The sequence below is a fragment of the Callorhinus ursinus genome, unplaced genomic scaffold (assembly GCF_003265705.2).
Source record: "Callorhinus ursinus isolate GAN/ISIS: 27379988/994484 unplaced genomic scaffold, GSC_fseal_2.0 scaffold13, whole genome shotgun sequence".
Lineage (NCBI taxonomy): Eukaryota > Metazoa > Chordata > Mammalia > Carnivora > Otariidae > Callorhinus > Callorhinus ursinus.
In genome coordinates this window covers 32,150,305-32,174,767 of record NW_027397075.1, presented here as the reverse complement: position 1 = coordinate 32,174,767, position 24,463 = coordinate 32,150,305, and the positions used below count along the sequence as shown (strand labels likewise).

At 36.3% G+C, this 24,463-nt stretch overlaps 1 protein-coding gene across 5 annotated transcripts in view; it reads left to right on the top strand.

The window, feature by feature from the left end:
- The window catches only part of RC3H1 (ring finger and CCCH-type domains 1), a 77,008-nt gene that overhangs the window by 26,073 nt on the left and 26,472 nt on the right, over positions 1-24,463 (top strand). For 4 of the 5 annotated variants that reach the window (XM_025877466.2, XM_025877465.2, XM_025877464.2 and 1 more), the window contains exons 2-9: positions 2,770-3,148; positions 7,147-7,267; positions 8,407-8,646; positions 9,085-9,260; positions 12,778-12,978; positions 16,202-16,334; positions 21,383-21,501; positions 23,083-23,195. In XM_025877466.2, coding sequence (XP_025733251.1) covers positions 2,918-3,148; positions 7,147-7,267; positions 8,407-8,646; positions 9,085-9,260; positions 12,778-12,978; positions 16,202-16,334; positions 21,383-21,501; positions 23,083-23,195 — 1,334 coding nt within the window. In that variant the 5' untranslated portion in view covers positions 2,770-2,917. The remainder of the gene's footprint in view (positions 1-2,769; positions 3,149-7,146; positions 7,268-8,406; positions 8,647-9,084; positions 9,261-12,777; positions 12,979-16,201; positions 16,335-21,382; positions 21,502-23,082; positions 23,196-24,463) is intronic. The other variant, XM_073900037.1, reaches the window with a different exon arrangement.

Genomic DNA, 24,463 nt, shown 5'->3' with positions numbered 1-24,463 from the left:
AGAGAGAGCATGAGAGGGGGGAGGATCAGAGGGAGAAGCAGACTCCCTGCTGAGCAGGGAGCCTGATGCGGGACTTGATCCCGGGACTCCAGGATCATGACCTGAGCCGAAGGCACTCACTTAGCCAACTGAGCCACCCAGGTGCCCCTACTTATTTTTTATTATGTTATGTTAATCACCATACATTATATCATTAGTTTTTGATGTAGTGTTCCATGATTCATTGTTTGCGTATAACACCCAGTGCTCCACGCAGAACGTGCCCTCTTTAATACCCGTCACCAGGCTAACCCATCCCCCCACCCCCTCCCCTCTAGAACCCTCAGTTTGTTTTTCAGAGTCCATCGTCTGTCATGGTTCGTCTCCCCCTCCGACTTACTCCCCTTCATTCTTCCCCTCCTGCTGTCTTCTTTTTTTTTTCTTAACATATATTGCATTATTTGTTTCAGAAGTACTGATCTGTGATTCAACAGTCTTGCACAATTCACAGCGCTCACCATATAGCACATACCCTCCCCAATGTCTGTCACCCAGCCACCCCGTCCCTCCCTCCCCCCACCACTCCAGCAACCCTCATTTTGTTTCCCGAGGTTAAAAATTCCTCATATCAGCGAGGTCATATGATACATGTCTTTCTCTGATTGACTTATTTCACTCAACATAACACCCTCCAGTTCCATCCATGTCGTTGCAGATGGCAAGATCTCATTCCTTTTGATGGCCGCATAATATTCCATTGTGTATATATACCACCTCTTCTTTATCCATTCATCTGTCAATGAACATCTGGGCTCTTTCCACAGTTTGGCTTTTGTGGACATTGCTGCTGTAAACATTGGGGTGCATGTACCCCTTCGGATCCCTACATTTAATCTTTGGGGTAAATACCCAGTAGTGCAATTTGCTGGATCGTATGGTAGCTCTATTTTCAACTGTTTGAGGAACCTCCATACTGTTTTCCAGAGTAGTTGCACCAGCTTGCATTCCCACCAACAGTGTAGGAGGGTTCCCCTTTCTCCACATCCCCGCCAACATCTGTCGTTTCCTGACTTGTTAATTCTAGCTATTCTGACTGGTGTGAGGTGGTATCTCATTGAGGTTTTGATTTGGATTTCCCTGATGCCGAGCGATGTTGAGCACTTTTTCATGTGTCTGTTGGCCATTTGGATGTCTTCTTTGGAAAAATGTCTGTTCATGTCTTTGCAGGGGCTGTTTTAACACACATGCAGATAACTTTAATTTTACATCCTGAACATAAAATTAACTTGGTAAAATCCGTTTATCTTATAGCACACTTTGCAAAAACCTAAACAAAACTAAGATTACTCAGAAGGCAGATATTATGACTATGCTGTTTCACTGTTTCCCCAATTCAGTCTGGCACATAGTAGTACTTAGTAAATATTTGTTGAATGAATGGATACATTGTTAGCATATCTAATGGAAACTGTTCTCTCATCAATAATGGGATTGCAATTAAGGTTGAGTTATTTCAGTAGAACAAAAATTAAATATAATGCTCAAAGAATAAGATATATAGATGATTTACTTTCATAGTTAATTACAGCTTAAATAATTTTTTTCATCTTTTTAAGCAGTCTCTCGAGCATAATCAAATCTTGAAGAACCTTGTAATACTGTTACTTTATTGTTCTGTGCATCAATTCTCATTTTTAGAAACTACAGTTAAAGTAAGTGTAGTAGGTGTTGTTTAAGATATGTGCTGGAAGTTTTAGGTTGAATTTTATATATAAAAAGAATTTCTATTAGACACAGGTGATGAGTTTTGCGATTTGGTTATTATCCTCTGCCAAAAACAGAGGGTAGACAATGAAATTTGATTTTAGTTTGAATTATAATTGTTCTATCATTCCTAAATTTGAGAATTTAAAAAATCTTTTGAAGTAAATAATTTTAACTATGCAGTTGTTCTAAAACAACACACAATAGCAATAAATATAGGCCATACCAGGGGCTTAAAGATAACTAACTACCTGTAAATAAAATTCTTAACAATATCTAAGACCCTTAAAAACAAACTTTAAAAAAGCCACAGACTCTTTGTTATCTCATTACCTGTACCCATTTTTTTTTTTTTAATGTTTATTTGAGAGACAGATAGCTAGAAGAGCAAGAGCAGGGAGGAAAGGGAGAAGCAGGCTCCCCACCAAGCAGGGAGCCCGACTCGGGGCTCTATCCCAGTACTCTAAGATCATGACCTGAACCGAAGGCAGATGCCCAACCTACTCAGCCACCCAGGAGCCCCACCTATACCCAATTTGATGATAAAATATTTAAGGTAGTTTTTACCTTAGGCCAATTTTTAAAAACTCTTTATTGAGGTATAACATGCACAGAAATGTACATTTCATCAGTGTAGAGCTTGATAAATTTTCACGGCTGAACAGATTGATTTAACTGGTGTTCAAATCAAGAAATAATATTATTAACCACCTAAAAAGGCTAATTCTTCAATATAATCATAGACTTCAATAAACTTCAGAGACTTAGATACTGGATCTAACTTTATTACTAACTTCATTTGTTACCTTGAGCAAGTAATTTTCTTTTTGGGGTCCATTCCCCATCTCTACAGTGAGAGGATAAAACTAGATGTTTTGTTATGGCTCTAATTCTATAAAAGTGTAAAACAATGTGCTATAATGATAGAAATATGGCATCAAAGGTTGTAGGTCATAGAGTATGAATGCACAGTTTAATTGAAAAGGAAGACACTGATTTCTCTCTCTCTTTTTTTTTGTTTTCCAGGTTATATTTCACACTATGTGCTGACTGTATCTACAGAAGATATTTAAAAAAAAAAAAAAACTTTTTTCAAAGATTTTGATTCCAGTGGAATCTTTGCTTTAGATTATTGTGTGTGTGTGTGTGTCAGTGGATTGTAACTCCAGTAACAATGCCTGTACAAGCTCCACAATGGACGGATTTCCTCTCCTGCCCAATTTGCACTCAGACTTTCGATGAAACAATTCGAAAGCCCATCAGTTTGGGTTGTGGCCATACTGTCTGCAAGATGTGCCTGAATAAACTCCACCGCAAGGCTTGCCCCTTTGACCAGACCACTATCAATACAGACATTGAGCTCCTTCCCGTGAACTCAGCATTGCTGCAGCTAGTGGGTGCTCAGGTAAGATGGGTGACTTACTATTCTTTTTAATTTCTGAGTGTATGTGTTTTCCTCCTAAGGGAAACTTGTTGAATTAAAATTGGGCAACATTGCCTTCTATCTAAATAGATAAAATTCTATTCAGTACTGTGCAAATCCTTCATTGCAGTGTGTTGGGAGATATATTGTGGTAGTGGAGTGTTCCTCGGTCAGAGCGCAGGAACAGCCATTTAATCTGATGGTCGGCCTTTCTCAACAATCTTAGCTGTTCAGATCACTAGAGAAACCTAAGAGGATGAGTCACAAGGACCTTCTTAATACTGAGGAAAATATTACTCATATAACCATTGCATTTTACTTAATAGGAAAAGTGAAGCTACTTCAGACAGTTTTCCTTAGTAGACACTAACTGAAATGAAAGATGAAGATGGTGACAAGAACTATAGAGCATATTGGGAACCATTTTTCTAGAGTAGGCACAAATATCCCTAGGTATCTAAATATAAAAGTCTAGCAAGTCTGATGGTAATACTCTAAAATTTAATGTCCGTATTCTCAAATTTAGAGATTAGTAGTATCTTCAGAAGATTTCACAAAGGCAAGGCAGGCGGGTTTTTGAAAGCTAGATATGATTTACCTAAATAATCCTTTTTTTTTTTTAAGATTTTTATTTATTTGACACAGAGAGACATAGAGAGGGAACAGAAGCAGGGGGAGTGGGAGAGGGAGAAGCAGGCTTCCTGCAGAGCAGGGTGCCCGATGTGGGGCTCGATCCCAGGACCCTGGGATCGTGACCTGAGCCGAAGGCAGACGCTTAATGACTGAGCCACCCAGGTGCCCCTAGTTAAGTAATCCTTTACTAAATTTGCATAGTGTGAGTCTGAAATGCCATATATTTACCATAAGTCATTTTCTGAATAAATATACTAGAACTTTGGATCTGGCCCCATTAATGTTCTGTAGATCAATCTTGATATAAGCTGCTAAAATGTAGGAAAGGTTGATATTATGTATGTTGGAGATGAAGAGAGCAGTTCTAGAATAGCTTATTCAAAAGGAAAACTTTTGTTAAACCTGTTTTGTGATGTCACCAACAACAGTACAAAATATTTGTCAAAAGGGAAAGTGCAATAGATCCTTTTGCTTCTTGTACTTAATTTTTCATTTCACAATCATTTCTCTTTATTTTGAAAATCCCACTATGATAGTTTGGAAACATTTAAAAAATAGACTTATTAAGGATAATAATTTTAGAAATATACTATTATAATAGCAAATAACCAAGGCTTGCTTTTTTTCATAAAATTGTCTAAAGATGAACTCTTTCTACAAAATGAGTAAGACCTTGTTATATCTTAAGTGAAACAACTAATGTTTATATTTGAGGATAGGGTATTTTATTTTATTATTTTTTCAAATTTTAGGTAGTTAACATACAGTGCAATACTGTTTTCTGGAGTAGAATTCAGTGATTCATCACTTGTTTACAACACCAACTGCTCATAACAAGTGTCCTGCTTAATATCCATCACCTATCTAGCCCATCCCCCACCCACCTCCCTCCATCTGCCCTCAGTTTGTTCTCTATTGTTAAGGGTCTCTTATGGTTTGTTTCCCTCTTTCCTTTTTTCTTTTCCCCCTTCCCATGTGTTCATCTTTTTTCTTTCTTAATTTCCACATATGAGTGAGATCATATGGTATTTGTTTTTCTCTGACTGACTTACTTCACTTAGCATAATATATTCTGGCTCCATCCATGTCATTGCAGATGGCAAGAGCCCATTCTTTTTGATGGCTGAGTAATATTCCAGTGTATATATACCACATCTTTATCCATTCATCAGTCGATGGACATTTGGGCTCTATCCATAGTTTATCTATTGTTGATAATGCTGCTATAAAACATCAGGGTGTATGTATCCCTTAGAATCTGTATTTTTGTATCCTGTGGGTAAATACCTAGTAGTGCAATTGCTGGATCGTAGAGTAGTTCTATTTTTAACATTCTGAGGAACAAGGATAGGGCATATTAATATACAGTAGCCACTATTTTAACTCTAGAGATTTCCATTAAAAAGCTGTTAGAGTTCATAAATGAATTAAGCAAAGTTGCAGGATACAAAATCAACACATTAGTTGTGTTTTTATATACTAGCAATGAACAATCCAAAAGGAAATTGAGAAAACAAATCCACTTACAATAGCATCAGATAATAAAATACTTAGGAATAAGTTCAGCAAAGGAGGCGAAAGACCTGTGCACTGAAAACTACAAAACATTGCTGAAAGACATTTAAAGAAGACATAAATAAATAGAAAGACATTGTGTGTTAATGGATTGACAGACTTAATATTGTTAAGATCATAGTACTACCCAAAGCAATCTACAAATTCAGTGCAAGCTCTGTCAAACTCCCAATGGTGGTGGTTCTTTTTGCAGAAACAGCAACAACAACAACAACAACAAAACCCATCCTAAAATTCATATAATGGTATCAGAATGGACCACAAATAGCCAAAACAATCTTGAAAAAGGGCAAAGTTGGAGGAATCACACTCCAGATTTTGAAGCTGCAGAGCTACGGTAATCAAGACAGTGTGGTACTGGTATAAAGACAGACATTTAGATCAGTGGAATAGAACAGAGCCCAGAAATAAATCCACACATATGAAATGATTTTTGACAATGTTGCCAAGACCATTCATTGAGGAAAGGACAGTTTTTCCAACAAATGGTGCTGGGAAAACTGGATATCCAAATGCAAAAGAATGAATTTGGACCCTACCTCACACCATGTTCAAAAACTAACTCAAAGTGAACCAAAGGCTAAATGTAAAAGCTAAAACTACAGAACTCTTAAAATACAGGCAGAGGGGCACCTGGGTGGCTCAGCCATTAAGTGTCTGCCTTCGGCTCAGGTCATGATCCCAGGATCCTGAGATCGAGCCCTGCATCAGGGAGCCTGCTTCTCCCTTTCCCACTCCCCCTGCTTGTGTTCTGGCTCTCGCTAACTCTCTCTCTGTCAAATAAATAAATAAAAGCTTTAAAAAAAAAAAACACAGGCATAAATCTTCATGATCTTGGAGTAGGCAGTGGTTTTTTTTAGATATGACATGAAAAGCACAAGGAATAAAAGATAAATTGAACTAAATCAAGACTTGAAACTTTGTGCTTCAAAGGACACCATCAGGGAGTGAAAGAACAACTCACAGAATGGGAGAAAATAATTGTAACTCATATATCTGAAAGGAAGTTGTGTCTAGGATATAATAAAGACTCTGACAACTCAGTAATAAAAAGGACATAATTTTAAAATGGGAAAAGATCTGAATAGACACCTCACCAAAGAAGATACACAAATGGAAAATGAGCAAATGAAATGTTGCTCAACGTCCTTTGTCATTAAGGAATTGTAAATTAAAACAACAAGATTCTGCTACACACCAATTAGAATAGCTAAAATCCAAAACACTTAAAATACCAAATGCTGGTGAGGATGTGGAACAACAGAACTCATTTATGGCTGGTGAAAATAAAAGATAGTGTAGCCACTTTGGAAGTTACTATATGAATCTATGATTCTGTTAATGTGAAATGTCCAAAATAGGCAACTCCATAGAGACAGAAAATAGATCAGTGTTTTCCTTTGGTTGGTGGAGAGTTGGAAGGAAATATGGGTGGGGAGACTTAAAAGTATGGCCTTCTTTGGAGGGATGATGAAAATGTTCTAAAATTGTGGTTATGGTTACACAACTATGAATATACTAAAAACCATTGAATTGTATATCTTAAAATGGGTCACTTACATGGTATACAAACTATATTTCAGTAAAGCTATTACAAAACCAAAACAATGCATTAAATTTTATGTGTTAGTATAGAAAAGGCCTTTGGAAGAATTCAAAAAATTTAGTGGGAGCTTTGATGTTACCACGGTTAGAGTAGCAGTGCATAAAATATACTCAATCAAACATTTAATTAATGAGTATTCATACAGACCTTTTCTTTTGACCTCAAGGTCCCTGAGCAGCAGCCCATTACTTTGTGTAGTGGGGTTGAAGATACAAAGCATTATGAGGAAGCCAAGAAATGTGTAGAAGAATTAGCATTGTACCTGAAACCACTCAGCAGTGCTAGAGGTAAATCGGATGCAACTATCCATGCTAAACATGTTTATTAAAGATGTTTTTATTACCATAAAAATTGTGGGCTGTGGGGGGGCCTAGGTGGCGCGGTCAGTTAAGTGTCTGACTCTTGGTTTCGGCTCAGGTCATGATCTCAGGGTCACAGGACTGAGCCCCGTGTCAGACTCTGTGCTCAGCTCAGAGTTTACTTGAGTTTCTCTCTCCCTCGGTTCCTCCCCCTCGTCTCTAAAATAAATAAATATTTTATTGTACTTATTTATTTATTTTTTTAAGATTTTATTTATTTATTTGAAGGAGAGCAGCAGAGATAGAGAGCACAAGCGGGGAGGAGAGGGAGAAGCAGGCTCCCCACTGAGCAAGGAGCCCAACACGGGGCTGGATCCCAGGATATTGGGATCATGACCTGAGCCAAAGCAGACACTTAACCAACTGAGCCACCCAGGCACCCCATAAATAAATCCTTAAAAAAATTATGGCCTCTAAGTGAATGCTAATGAAATTCACTTATTTATTGTAAATCAAACCCACAAACACTAAATAATATCATTACAAACCACATCAAATAAGTGAATTTAGAGTTTATGTGTTGTTGGAAACATTTGAATGAGTTGCAAAATTAAGTGAATATACTAGTGGTTTCAGAAGGGCTCTCCATCATTTGACAACTCTGGATTGTCTGCCTTCTATTCAGTTTTATATGGTGTGCCATAGGGAGTGAAATAAAATTGGAAGTTGCCCTTAACTGCCTTGCCATTATGGCTTATTATTTCATTAGGAAGGTAAAATTAACCATTATGAAATAATATGCCAGAACTGTTAGGACCTCAAGATTTGAGTCTTAAACTAATTATTAATGTTGTCTGGCCTTTTCCCCTTTTTCCTCCATGGTTATGATGAATAATGATATATTAAATGTTGTAATGAGTGTTTTATTTACATGAGATAACAGCTTTTGTATATTTTTAAAATGCAAACTAGGCTTTATATAATTTTATCCATTGTTTATTTTAAACATTCTAGTAGAACTGGGGACTATTCATGTATGTGTAAGTCAGTCAACCCATCAGAGGAAGTTTTTCTGGACTCTAAAATTGCATTGTAAACCTAGAAATAACCTTTTATTCTCTTTTAAGGAGTGGGTCTGAATAGCACTACTCAGAGTGTTCTGAGTCGCCCAATGCAGAGGAAGCTGGTGACTCTGGTCCACTGCCAACTAGTGGAAGAAGAAGGCAGGATTCGTGCTATGAGAGCAGCTCGATCTTTAGGTGAACGAACAGTTACAGAGCTCATTCTTCAGCACCAGAATCCTCAGCAACTCTCCTCTAATCTTTGGGCAGCAGTTAGGGCTAGGGGCTGCCAGTTCCTTGGACCAGGTATGTGATTGAAGTTTGATATTTACTATACTAGTAATTCTAAAAGTATGGTGTTAAGAACTATAAATGTGATGTACAGAGTCTAGTTCTTTGTAATATTCTGTTGTTACCAAGAAATATCCCACTTGACAATCATGGCTTCGGTAATTCCATGTCAGTATTTTAGACCATGTAAAACTTTTCTCAGTGTTAAAAGTTTGCAGTTTGTTAGAGGTTTTTCTTGAATGTATTAATTTTTTATCTGCTTTCTTAAATAAAATATGCAGTGTAATGTAAAATTGCCCCAGAATGGTTAGAAAGTGTAACTGTGAATATGTGTTACTGTGTTGTGTTGCCCACCCAGTGGTACCTGCAGAAATTATTAAACATTGCCCTTCTGATAAATAAATTTATCTTATCTTTGTGCATGATAAATTTTGGTTTTGCCTAACTTCCTAGCAATGCAGGAGGAAGCTTTAAAGCTGGTTCTCCTGGCCTTGGAAGATGGTTCTGCTTTGTCAAGAAAAGTATTGGTTCTCTTTGTGGTGCAAAGGTTGGAGCCGCGGTTTCCTCAGGCCTCTAAAACTAGCATTGGGCATGTTGTCCAGCTCCTTTATAGAGCTTCCTGCTTCAAGGTATGAACTAATGTTAAATTTCAGCTTAAAAGGAAACATTGTCTTTTTCCCAAACTTAAGTAGTAAAACTTTGAGTTTAATAAAGTTGCCCCTCAGAAAATTTCAGTAATTTTTTTCTTTTCAAAAATGTAAAAAAAAAATGAATGTAAATGGTGTCCTATTAAAGTTAGAACTTGTTATATTAAGTTTTGTATATTAGATATTGAACAACATAGAGCAAACTGAGGTTTATAGATTTTTATATTTGAAGAGGCTAATAAGCTGTGTCATTTTTTTCACCAAAACTATATGCAAACTTGGTCTGAACAAAGAGTAATTGAAGCAAGAAGTTTCATTTTGCTCTTTGCTCCTGCTGTAATTCCACAGATAGAGTACTGGAGTTCATTTGCCATTTCATTTTCAGTATATATAGTAATGCTGCACATATTCTTTTGTATCCCAAATTGAATCAGCCCTGCTTCAAACATCAGTGCTCAGTGTGTATCATTTATCATTCATCCTGTTTTCCTGACTTCTTGATGTCAAGGCTTCTTGCTTCTGACACACACATAACTAGTATTTCATGGACCAGGGAGGCATGCCTCTAAAATTTTTTTAATTCATACAAACTATAAGGATATCCATTCCTGGGTCACCATGTCCCCTCATCTGACACTCTAAAAAATCCTACAGTCTACTATAGTTTATTTTCTCATTTCCTGAGAAAGATAGAATGGTTTACAAAATCAACAGGAAAGCCTACCAGTTTATTTATGTATTTTTTAAGATCTTATTTATTTATTTGACAGAGAGAGAGAGCACAAGCAGGAGGAGTGGCAGGCAGAGGGAGAAGCAGGCTCCCCGCTGAGCAGAGAGCCCGACCTGGGGCTCAGTGAGCTGAAAGCAGATGTTTAACCAGGTGCCCCCAAAGCATACCAATTTAATTTAAAAAAAATTTTTTAAAGCTCTATAACTAAATTCCCACATTATTATGTTTCTTCTAGAGTCAGATTATATATATACTGAAAATGGGGTGTGCACTCCAGGTCTGTACCCAACCCTGTCCTTGGCCTTAGGTACCTCTGGAACTGTCAGAAACTCTAACCAAAATAACTCCCAGCTAGTTCAGATTGTCCCCAAATAACTCACATTTGTTGTAATGATTATAATAACATGATTGTACAGTATAATCTGGAATATACTTCAGAATGTCTGTCTGCTTCCAGAGTTCTTTTTTCTCTAATAACAGCACCAGACAGACATAATATTGCAAGCTTAAAAAATAAAAGGAAAGAAAAAGAAATCCATCCTTTCCCTGTGAAAAATGAGTCCCAAAACCCCAGAATACCCACAGTGAACCTCTCTCAATCCTAATTAAAAGCATTAATAGTAATTGAAAAGAGATTGGAAATTTGTAAAAACCCAATTATTTTTCATTTGGGTCATGATTATTTCATTGTCTACCTGCTTTCTTCTCTTGCTGGTAATATGTACCACAATCTCCATCATGAGAAGACTTACCTTCTCTCATCACAATAGGTCCATACCCTAAATTTTACTCACCATGGCAGAGTTTCTGTTAAGTATCTACCAATACCTATTTCATTTTCTTTGTGGAAGTCACATCAGTAGGCATTTTCCATTCTTCCTTATAGGCTGTATGTGTCCACATAGCTGTGTTCTAACTGCATCCTTTTAGCATCTCTTTTATTTCCATTTGAAAAACCTTTTCAGGGGTGCCTGGGTGGCTCAGTCCTTAAGCGTCTGCCTTCGGCTCAGATCATGATAAATAAATAAAATCTTTAAAGGAAAACCTTTTCAGACAGGGATAATTCTGGTCCTTCTCAGTACAGTATAGTTCCAGGACTTACTTTAGACATGCATCTCTTAGGAATCTTTGACTGTTTTTAGTTAAAAGACAGTTTTGAGAACCAAGGCCAGGGAACCCTAGTATATCTTACAGAAAACATTCTACATTTTAATAAGGTTTAGCCTATATTGAGAGGATGTTTTTATACATCCACATAATGCCTTTGGTATTTTGACTTGCTTTTGAATAGTGGCAAAATATATTTTGTTCTTGTGACTCTAGTTCTTTGATTTTTTTTTAAATCTATTTGGTCTTTTACGGACTTATCTAACAAAATTTAAGTTAAACCTTCTTCTGATAAGAATGGAATACATTTAAAAAATATAATCAGGATGACCTAGAAGTCTTGCTGTAGTTTTCTTTGGTGGAAGAGAAAAATGGGAATTTTCTACTAGAGGAATTTGAGTCCTTATGGGAATAAAAGGTTAACAAGGTAAAATATATTCTGAAATATGTTAGGATACAGATGATCCTGGACTAGAATTAATTATTTTACTTTAGGGGTACCGGGGTGGCTCAGTTGGCTAAGCATCTGCCTTTGACTCAAGTCGTGATTCCAGGATCCTGGGATTGATCCCTGCGTCAGGCTTCCTGCTTAGTGGAGAGTCTTCTTTTTTCTCCCTCTCCCTCTGCCCCTCCCACATGCTCATGCACTCTCTCTCTCTCTCTCTCTCTCTCTCTCTTGCTCTCTCTCACTCTCACTCTATCTCAAATAATTGAAATCTTTAAAAAAAAAAGTATTCAACTTTGATTTCTTGAGCCTTTGGCCTAAACCCAGCTTGATTCAAAATGTAGCACTATAGCAAAAATAACAATAGTACCTGCCTCAACAAGTTTAGAGAATTAAATGAGTTAATGTCAGTATGATGGTAAATAAGTTAACACACTGACTAGTACATACTAAGGGCTCAATAGGGTTATTAATTTTAATTACTAAAAGATACTATCATCATTACTTTTTTATACTTTCTGATGGTGGCCCAGCCTGCAAAACTCTGTGGAAAATTAAGCTAAGCACAGATTAATCATCTTTAGAATCATACCAGCATCTGAATGAAGCTCTTTCAGTTAGGAGTATCAGCCAACTCAATGCCAGGCAAGCCCAAGTTTAATAATCCACAGTTATGAAGAAGAAACATACATTGGGTTTTTTTTTCCAGGATAATTGCATATTTTCTTCAAGTCATTGCTTTATGTGTGTGTGTGTGTGTGTGTGTGTGTGTGTGTGTGTGTGTGTGTGTGTGTGTGTACATATGTATGTATATATAAAGAAGTAGGCTCCATATCCAATGTGGGGCTTGAACTCATGCCTTGAGACCAAGAGTCACATGCTGTACTGGCTGAGCCAGACAGGTGCCTCGAGTATTTTCTTCTTTTCAGAAATGCATATCTGCACATATACAGTTTAAACTCTCTATATATGTGTTAAGGTCTATCCACTCTTGGGATTTTCCTCCAGCACATACTCATTCTTTCCATAAGATCTATTCACAAGATTTTGATGTCTTTAAAGGCAGAAATGGTTTACAGGCAAAACAGTGTGTTCCATTTTAATCTTGTTGTTAAATTTGGTATATTAAAAATTATCTCTTCTGTATATGTGCTCATATAAAGTATAAACTCATTTTGTTTCTTACCTGACTCATGAGATTATGTGTGTCTTACTAGGTCACCAAACGTGATGAAGACTCTTCTTTGATGCAGCTAAAAGAAGAATTTAGAACCTACGAAGCTTTGCGGCGAGAACATGACTCCCAGATAGTGCAAATTGCCATGGAAGCAGGCTTACGAATTGCACCAGACCAATGGTCCTCTTTACTTTATGGAGACCAGTCTCACAAGTCTCATATGCAGTCAATTATTGACAAGGTAGTAGACCCTTTTTTGTTCCTTACTTCTTGGACTAATCTTGGAGTTTTGGTAATTCATGATTTAGTAATTTATTTAATAAATATATGTTAAAGTGAATACTGTATGTCAGGCTCTTATAAATTACATTATCTGTAGTTGACTATCATAGCTTGTCACATAGTAATACCAGTTTGTTTATTTAAGGGTTTTTTTTTTAATTAATGTATAATTGACATCGTTCATATAAGATTTGACTAGTGTTATAATAGTTTATCCGGCACACTCTAGTTTATTTTGAGAGTCTTCCATCTCTATTATTGTTGCTTCTCTCCCTTTCTTGTTTTGTTCCCTGAGTTTTAATCATTGTGTTAATTAAACCCATTTTCTAAATGCCTTTATTGTCTTCCTGTACCAGTCATTCAGTGTTCTGAAGAATGTATACATTCACGTTTCTTATGATTCTTAGCCACAATAATTCCACATAATAAGTTACCAATCATTCTAGGTTTGATCAAATTTTCAATAAACCTATTTCTACTTTATCTCTTCTTTGTTATGATAAAAAGATCACTAGAGTACGCATGGTCAGGCTCCATTGTTTGTTGCTGGCTCTAAGTGCTATATTTAATTCTATTAAAACTAGGATAATCCTATAATTGTTTTTGTTGTAATTCAACATGAAGTATATGAAAGTATAGGAAGTCTTAAAGCACCATGTAAATATATATGTTATGATAGCATTAACTTTTACTATTTTACCTTAAATACTTATAACTAGAGAGATGATTATACTTTAGAGTCCACCCACATTTAATTTAAAGAAATAAGATCAAGATGTAAGGGTAGATCAAATATAATACTATTTAACACTTACTGAGAGTTTACTGGTGCCTGGTCGTTTTAAATAATCCATTTAATCCTTTCAATAACCCTGTATTGTCCCAGGGAGATAGATTAAGTACATTTCTCCAGGATCACATAGGTAACAAGTGACAGGGCTGGATTTGAAGTTGGGTATACTGACTCTAGAATCCATGTTCTTAACCACCAAATCTTTCCAGACTATTCTGTCACTTTTTGTTATTCCCGAGAAAGGATTATTTGAATGAATAGTGTATTGATGTCAAAGGACAATTGGGGAGTGTGTTTTATATGCTTGTTACATAATTTTCAATATAATGTATATTACTTGTTTTGTCCTATAAATCTTTTCTAGATACCTTTGCCCAAACTTTACCTGCAACTCCTAGGCCTGAAATTATGCAACTAACTGATTATAATGTATTGAAACCTTAGTAATGGTCTCTTAAAGAAGTAACTTTCTACCTCTGAAGAGAAACTTGGCTTGCTTTTATAAAGATTCTACAAGCAGGTTGACCTTTCTGTGTGAACTAGACTATAATTTATCCTGTAATAGTATCTTCGCATCATGAGCAATAGTTTGAATTTAATATCCAGAGACCTTACAACAAACTGGTCAACTTTGCAGTATATGTGGCATCTTATTATCTAGAGCAGTATAATTTTCTGTGGTAGTGAAAACGTTCTATATATGCACCATCTAATATGGGGATCACTAGCCGCCCATGGCTGTTTAGCACCCAAAATGTGACTGTGCAACTGAAGAGCTACATTTTTATTTTATTAATTTTAACTTAAATAGCCACATACTGCTAATGGCTACTGTGTTGGACCTTACAGAGAACTTACTAAAAGTGATATGAAAAGCAATAATCATAGTAAATTAATGGATAAACACGAATTATCAGTTCACAAAGAAGAAACATATGTAATTGATAGGACAGAATTCAGCTCCAGTAATAATTAAATGCACATTTAAAACTAACATTACAAATATTGCCTATTAAATTAGCAAAAGAGACATATATTGCCATACATTGCTTATGGTTTGTAAAATGCATTAGTTAAAACCTTTGGGAAACAATTTGTCAGTGAATAAAAACTCAAAATGTTCATGTCCTTTGATCAAATTTGCTATTCCCAGGAATTTATTTTAAGGAAATAATTCAAACTTTGAAAAAGGTTATGAGTTCAGAAGTGTTAATTGCTACATTATTTATCAAGTAGAAAATAAACAGATGGTTAAAGAAGTTATCCAGCTCTCTGCTCAGAACATGGTTATAGGGCCATTAAAATAAGTTATTTCAAGACATTTACTCTCTTCAGCTGATAAATAACATTCAACTTCTTTTAAAAAAAAGTGAAATATTTTTATTAAGTATCAGTGATGGATACATGGGTGTTGTCATTATATTAGACACTTTGAAATATTTCATAATAAAATGGTTAGCAGTAGAAAAATGCTTTTGTTATAATATTAATGGTAGCCAAAACTATAAGTGTGTAAATGATTTTAAGTTTATAAAAAGCATGCAAAGATGAAAAAATTGAATAAAGGCATGTTAGCATTTGAATGGTTATTTTTAATGTTTTTTAAAATGTATGCTTTTTTAAAAAAATTACCTTTTAAAGAGTGACCTTTTAGGGGAGAAAAATTCTCATCTATATTAATAAACTGCATAGAGAGCTAAATGTTTCCAAGTAAGAACCTTTAGTTACTGTAATCTAATCAATTTCCCCCTATTAAAGGTCCTATATGTAGGGCCTCTTAGGGGAGTTAATGTAAGAAAGTGTGTCATTAATTAAGCTTGAGGAAAATATACAGCCTGATAGCTTCCAAGAATCCCAAACCATTATAAGATTTTTTTTGAGCTGGAGTGGACTTTGGAAATTATGTAGTCCGTATCACAGATGGACTTCCTATTGAGTCCGTAAAGATTATATCTGGTGTCATGATTTGTGGTCTCTAACAGAACTTGAACTCAAGCTCCGTTTGACTGAGTTCAGTTTCATTGTTCTTGGTATTGTATAGTGTTATCTCTAGACTACAAATTTCACTTCTTTGGAAGCACTCCAAGAGCCAAACTAATATAGTGTGTAAGACGGAAAGAGTATACTTCCAAATTGAGGAATTGAGAAAGGCCTCACATTTGAGGAATGTGCCATCAGAGGGAAGAGAGGTTACAATCTGCCAAGCTGTGAATGCAGGGAAGTGCAGGGTTTGCTCAGGCACCAGTAATCCAGTCTGGCCAAAGCCTGGAATGTGTGGGAGGATAAAATTAAATATAATAAGTTGCAAAAATGATTGCAATATTGTAAATAATCTTTATTTTAAAAGGATTAGCTGGTTTTTGGAAAGTTAATAGTTATCTTTTTTAAGTTGCAGACCCCAGCCTCTTTTGCACAAAGTGTTCAGGAACTAACAATTGCTCTCCAGCGAACTGGAGATCCAGCAAATTTGAACCGACTAAGACCCCATTTGGAGCTATTGGCAAACATTGACCCTAGTCCAGGTAAATAAACCCAAGGGAAATTAATGGACTGTCCTGTGTGTGTCTCAGTGCTGTTCAGTGATTCTTTTTTTTTTTTTTTAAAGATTTTTTTATTTATTCATTTGTCAGAGAGAGAGAGAGAGCACAAGCAGAGGGAGAAGCAGGCTCCCTGCTGAGCAAGGAGCCCGATGCAGGACTCGATCCCAGGACCCCGGGATCATGACCTGAGCCGAAGGCAGACGCTTAACCGACTGAGCCACCCAGGCGTCCCTGATTCTTTTAATTAATTATCTTTTGTTACATTCCTTGAGAATTTCCCCTTTATTTAAGTTTCTGCCCCAGCCTTGTCCATCTATGTGTTTATTGCTTCAACCAGTATTTATTTAAAACCCTTGTACTTCCTGCTCACTTCACCAGGGAAGTAGATTCCCTCTGGGATCCTTCTCGTATCACAGAATTGTGCTGTATTTACTATTCTCATCTATTTTGACAAAACACAGGTTCTCTAATTTTTTCTGTATCCTATGTCCTTAGTTGCATTTTCTTGGTCCCATTTTTTCCCCCACTCTGTGATGATAATGTCTCATTCATCAAGTATCCTCTCTTGCATATTTTTACTTTGTCAACCCTTTTCTTGCTCCTTGCCCTTGACCTGAAAATTACCCAACTTTCATTTTTCACATCTAAGGTATTTTTAGCTTGTGTCCAGCACCTGAGCTAAAAAACTCCTAACATTCACAAGTAATTTCCCAGTTTCGAATTCCAAAGGTGGTTTCTCAGTCCTCAAATTACTTGATTTCTCTTTAGCATTTGATAATGTTATCGGCTAATTCCTCAGTATAGAAACTCTCCTGATACCTTATCTTTCTGTACTCTCATAGTCTCCTTCTGACTTGTCTAAATGCTGCTTCTGTCTTATTTTGACCACTCTTCCCTCCGCCCACTAAGGAGTAGGCCAGTTGTGTTCTTGGAATTTTGGGGTTTTTGCATTCTATTGATGATAGTCATTCATTCCCAGCACTGGGTATCACTTTCTGTAGAAAATAGACTCCCAAATATCTCTATCATTGTTGTCTCTTCATCACTCCAGACTTACTTTCCCAAATGCTTTCTGAGAGTCTTCGTCATCTCCTCTGTTCTTCAAAGCAAGTTCTTCTTCACTTGATACCAGCTCGTCCTCCTGTGTTCTCTGTTACATGACCTCATTGTCTGAGGTATTTACACTTAAAACCCGAGTCTCTTGTCTTAGCTCGTATCTTTTCCTTTTACTTGCTCTACATACCATTTCAGACAACAGGATCTATCTGTTCTTTCACAATATCCCTCTATCCCATGCCGGTTAATACTGCATTGGTGAGGGACTTACTTTTCCTGAGACTGTATGCCTTCCATTTTCCTCTACTCTGAATTCTTTCGGTCCAGCCCACTTACTGCTGCAAAATAAATCACATTTCTGATCTTATGTCTGTGCTCATAAACTTTCAGTAACACCCCATTGCTTATTGAATAAGGTTTGGAACTCTTGACAGTGGCATTCAGGGCCCTCTTAATTTTTTATTTTATTTTATTTTTTTATCAATCTACGTTTATAGACTTTACTATCAATGGGGCACTTGGGTGGCTCAGTCAGTTAAGTGTCTGCCTTCGGTTCAGGTCATGATCTCAGGGTCCTGGGATCAAGCCCTGCATTGGGCTCCCTGCTCAACGGAGAGCCTGCTTCTCCCTCTCCCTCTGCTTGTGTGCTCTCTCTGTCTTTCTCTCTCTTTCTCAAATAAATAAAATCTTAAAAAAAAATTTTACTATCAAAATTGCTATCAATTTACTATCAAAACTTACTATCAAAACCAGGTCAGATGTATTCCTAGAACACAGTTGACATTTTTCTTTTTTCACTACTGTGCTTTGCTCATTCTGAGGAATCAAAAGAGCACTTCCACAAGTTCACCACACCATCAATCACCAACCTGTTTATCTGTATCTGTGCCAATATAGTCTTCAATCCTTGTGTAACAGTGGATAAACTGTACCTCTAAGCTAAGGCCCCTCTCCCTTCTCATGTTCCTAATATCATCTTGTCAAGTATATCACTTCATATCACTTCTGTTTCTTATATCATCAAGTTTCCTTCTCTACTGGAGTATTTCTGTCAACATACAAACATCCTATTACTCCTGTCATCATAACCCACTTGGACAACATTTGCCATCCACCTACTACCCTGTTTTTCTCCTTTTTTTTTTTTAAACATGCTCTCGAACTCACTCCAATCAAGCATTTATCTCTACTGTCAACCAAAACTGTTCTGTCAAGGTCACAGGTGACTTCCATGAAGTTAAATCCAGACATCATTTCTTGGTTCTCATTTATTTGACCTGTTAGCAGCATTTAATGTTGTTGTTCACTTTCTGATCCTCTTAACACTTTTTTCACTTGACTTTCCTAGTTTCCTTCTCATTTTATTGGACCCTCCGCTGAGTCTTCTAATTTCTCATCTCCATACCCTCTCACTTTTGGATTGCTCCCAGAGTTTAATACATGTATCTCTTTTCTAATTATACCTATTCCCTAGATAATATCATCTAGTCTCATAGCTTTAAATCTTATTTACATGACTCACAAATTTACTATATTTCATCAGTTCTGAAGCCCACATTTCTTTCGATCTTAGCATTTCTGAAATTGGGATGCATCTATGTAAGTAATGACGTGTAATTTAATTAATCTTTTTTTATTTTGGTGGCGCATAAAATAATGGTGTATGTTGCAATTGATTTAGAATTCGTGAAACGTAGTATATCCAGCCCAAAACTTCTCCTGAATTCTTTTGTATATCCACCTGCCTGCTCAACATCCAGCAGGCCTACTTGAATATCCAGTAAGAATTTCAAACTTAGTGGTGCCTGAGTGGCTCAGATGGTTAAGTGTCTGCCTTTGGCTCAGGTCATGGGTCTCCAGGTCCTGGAATTGAGCCCCATATTAGGCTCCCAGCTCAGTGGAGAGTCTGCTTCTCCCTCTGCCTCTGCCTCTCCCCCTGCTTGTCCTCTCTCTGTCTGTCTCTTTCAAATGAATAAATTAAAACATCTTTAAAAAAAAAAAAAGGAATTTCAAACTTAATCTGTCCAAAAGTGAGTTCCAAACACTGCCCTCACCCCACCTCCCATTCCTTTTGGTGGCAACTACAACCTTCCATTTCATTTCCTCAGTCCAAACACCTTGGAGAGCTCTTCAACTCTTCTTTCTCACATGTGGTACATCTGATCCAATAGCATACCCTGTAGGCCCTTCCCTTTAAAATCCATCTAGAATGCGTCTGCTTATCACCTTCACTACTACCATCCTCATCTCTCTTCAGGGATTACAGAAGAGCCTCCTCTTGTCTGTCTGGTTTTAGCATAAGAACTAGAGTGATCCTGTTACCCGTCTGCTCAAAAGTTCTCCAGAACTGACTGAGCCCTGGGTTGGCTCCCAGCACGGAGTCGGCTTCAGATTCTCCCCCTTTCCGTGCTCGCATACACACGTGCGCTCTCACTCACTCGTTCTCTAAAAATAAATAAATAAAATCTTGAAAAAAAAAAATCTCCAGTGCTTTCCATTGTTTAGTAAAAGCGAAAATCTTTCCTGTGACCTACCAAGCCTCATGTGATCTGGGGTTCTTTACCTCTTTCTAAGCTTATTTCCTATTCTTTTCTACCTAATTCATTCCTTTCCAGTTTGACCTCCGTGGAACATGCCAGGCATATTCCCACATCAGGGCCTTTCCACTTATTCTTTTCTTTTCCTAGAATATTTTTTTCCTAATATATCCACAAGGCACGCTCATTCCCCTTCTGTTTTCAGGTCTTTAATCAAATGTACCCTTTTCAAGGAGACATTCTCAGGCCACCCAGTCTAAAATTTTATACATACTGGTCCCACTCCCTTTCTTTGCTCTGTTTATTCAAGTCATCATTATATAAATTGTTTATATTTCGATTATCTTATTTATTGTCTGTCTCCTCTCCTTGGGTATAATGGTTTTTTGTTTTGATCACTGTTGCTTCCCTAGCAACTAGAACAATACCTGGGACTTAGTAGGTGTTCCAAACAGTACTTTTTTGTATGACTCTTCTCTTCACCCTCTCTATATCTTAATTTTTTTTTCCAAGTGAAAGTCCTTCAAAGCCTCATTCACAGCCATCACCTAGAATTCTCTCAGAGTGTCTCCAAGAGGAAGTCATCTCTATGTTTGTGTTCTCACTTCTTTTTATATTTTGTCCTAGAGAACATTTCATATTTGTGGTTAACTTTTCCTTTATAAAATCACAGCGCTGACACTAGGCAAATATTAAATGAAGAGGATATATAGCAGAGTTGCTTTATATAGTGACTCTTCTAGTCATTCAGACTTTTTTTTTTTTAATATTTTATTCATTTATTTGACAGAGAGAGAGCACAAGCAGGGGAAGTGGCAGGCAGAGGGAGAAGCAGGCTTTTAAAACATTCTGTTTACCAAAACTTCATTTATGCAGAATTTCAAAATGGCCATTACAAATTGGCTAGTCCACAGTTAAGTTTTGTTTGGTCCACATAGCGTTGGTCTGCACAATATTCTAAATTTTTTAGGTAAAACTTAAAATTGGGTAATTTTACATGAAAATCTCAGATTTTAGTTTTCCCTGGGAAACAGCGGTGTATCTGGAGTGCCAGCCTTGCATCATCACGTAACGGCAATCAGCTAAAGATGAGTAGTAACCATAACCTTAGATGTGGGCCACACTCTACAGTTGAGCACAGACCCTGTCTCTGTCTCTCTGTCATCATTCCCAGCACTGAGTGTCTAATGGTGGTTGCCATTTATTGTCTGGCCAACTTAATTTCTTTATGCTACCTTCCCTGTCCCTGTAGTTATTTTAGTTTACAATCCATTTCTTAAAATGATGTTTAGGTGTGAATACGTTATTACCTGAAAAGCTGTATGAAGCCTGACTTGATTTCACTGAAGGGCTGACACTAACTCTTTTGTTAGTTTAATAATATTGGGCAAAATACTGAATAACATCATTTAAAAAGTTTTTTAATTTGTTGTGTAGATGCTCCTCCTCCTACTTGGGAGCAGCTAGAAAATGGGCTGGTTGCTGTGCGGACTGTGGTACATGGGCTTGTAGACTATATCCAGAACCATAGCAAAAAGGGAGCAGATCAACAGCAGGTAAGGGGGAAGTTGGAAACTTAGAAGTAAGCCACTGTGGATGTTATGGCAGATACAAACAAAACCAACAAGATGACATGAATATTTTGAGACTCTGACTGTAGAAACTAAATTAGTTTAATATGGTTTACAGCCAGCTTCATGGATTAGTGTAGTGATTTTATCTGGCAACAATGGAATGAAGTAATCCTGTTGGTCTAATGTTGCACTGGAGTCATTTTTCACTTTGGATATATAGCAGCATTTGATTCTGTGCTGAAGGTTTCTATGTTAAGTAAAATTCTCCCCGGTTACTGTTACATTTTAGTTTGACAATATATATCACTTTTTAATGCTGTATCTGTCCAGTACTGTTCATATATTTGTAAATGCTTTTTCTGTAGTAGTATTTTAACATTTTTCATTCATATAATGTCTGCTGTGCAAGCAGGCCAAATTTTCCTCAAATACTTTTAAATGAAATATATGACAGTAAAACATAATTGCTTACGTTATGACTACAGTTTTTCATTTTATTCCCAATAACTTTATTTTGCCCTCGGGATTTATGTTAGGTTCACTAGATCTTTTATTTTGCAATAGTAAGCTTGTGAAATTAAAACCTTGTTATTAATTTATCTGGTTCAGGTAAATATTAACAATAGATTATTCAATATTTCTTTTTTCTTTGAGAGGCAAGAAACATTAAGTTCCATTCAGTATCCTGCTGAGTAGGGGGGCGCCTGGCTGACTTGGTAGAGCATGCGACTCCTGATCTCAGGGTTGTGAGTTCAAGCCCCCACGTTGGTTATTACTTAAAAATAAAATCTTTTTTTTTTAAGAAAGTATCCTGCTGAGTAGAATAATATGGATACAGTTTTCCTAAATTATCTAAGCATAGACCAGACTTTATTTTATGATAAGAAATAAAAGATTAAAAACTTATTTTTAACTCCATGTTCTATTAGACATCATGAAGAATGTAACAATAATAAGATTAATCTTTTAAGTTCTGTTGATAGGTGATAAAATGGTAATCAAATCGATAGGTAATCAAATTTCATTTAGCTTAGTATTGTGTTTGATATCTCATTAACTCCCGAGTCCATCCTTCTGTCTTATACTAGAAAATAATAGTTTCATTTGTACTTTTAGAGATACTGTATGTCCTTGATATATTCTTCTGCATACCAAGAATTGGTTACAGAGTATTTTTCATTTATAGAGCCTACTATAGATTCGTGTTGTGTCATAGGAAATTCTAATTGTAAATATAGCTATACTAAACATTGTCCAAAACAAATATTAGAACACTTATTAAACATTGGAAAGCCCTAAACTCCAGTGGTTTGTTTGTCCATTATAAACCTGGAAAGAAAATGATAAAGCCGTCATGAGATTTAATCTAGGATTTATATGATGCCACATGTTTGAGAATTAATGCCAATATATCAAAAAATCTGGACCCCATTCTTTATAATTAATTTATTTTTGGACTCGGACTTCAGACAGAATGGCTTTCTAACACTTTTGCTCTGGGCAATCTAGTTAATTGTGTGAGTTAGTTCGAATCGGTGTATAATGTTTTGACTTTGGTCTCAGCCTCCACAGCATAGCAAATATAAAACATACATGTGTCGAGATATGAAGCAGAGAGGAGGATGCCCTCGTGGGGCCAGCTGTACATTTGCACACTCACAGGAGGAACTGGAGAAGTAAGTGTGAAAGTTGTTAAACTCAACCTTCTAATAACTTGTTATGAAATAAGGTAGAGTTACTAAGTAGAATAATTTGCCACTGTTAGGAAACAGAAAAGGAGCAGTTGCATGCTCTTTAATGAATGGGAAATGTTTAGAAAGTAATACAGATTTTTTTAAAAAGAAAACTGAAGTAGTTTCTTCAGCTTTCATTATATCGTGCCCACAAATAGGAAACTAAATATCGAAGTGAATCATTTGCACTACCAAAAAAAATTAAAAATCTAAAAATTTTCATCAATTTTAAGTGATTTTAACTAATTGAATAACGTATTTCCAATTGAAAAACTTGCCCTTTGCTCTGTTCATGAAATTATTTTATTGACAGGCGTAACTTCACAGATTTTCTTTTAAATTTCGAAGATCAGGGGCACCTGGGTGGCTCAGTTGTTAAGCGTCTGCCTTCGGCTCAGGTCATGATCCCAGGGTCCTGGGATGGAGCCTCACATCGGGGCTCCATCGCTCCACAGCGAGTCTGCTTCTCCCTCTCCCACTCCCTCTGCTTGTGTTCCCTCTCTCTCTGTGTCTCTCTCTCTCTGTCAAATAAATAAATAAAATCTTTAAAATAAAATAAATAAATTTTGAAGATCAGATAATTCCAGTGTTAAATTTTCTAGCATATAGTAGCAAGAAAAGAAAACCTCTTATTTTTTTTTAAAGCCAGTGTAACATTGCCCCCAAACTTGACAAAGATAGCACAATTAAAGAAAATAAAAATCCATCTCACATATTAATATTTTAAAAATCCCAAATATTAGCATTCAGTAATACGTTAAAGTAGACACCGTGAAGTGCAAAGGTAACACAATGTAATTACTTTAGGGTTAGAGAAGAAATACCATGTGATCATATGCAAAGATGCCAAAAGTCATTTGAATAAAATCAGATGTTCATAATAGATCACAATTCTTTAATAGAAGAAAGCTGTCGTAGACACTTGCTCAACATAATTGTATCTCAAAAGCTAGTATAACTGCATGATGCTCAATTCGTAAAATAGTAGATTCAGTCTCATTGAAGTTGACAGTAAGGCAAAATTTAGCAGTAGTGAGACTATTATTGAACATTCTAGGAGCAGTAGCCACTGTACATACCAAAGAATAAAATTGTCATAAAATCATTACATGGAAAAATTCAAGAAGTACTAGAAACAAAAAAAATGAAAATTTTAGCAAATCAAAAATACTACTTTACAGAAATGAATTGCTCTCATATAAACTAAAAAG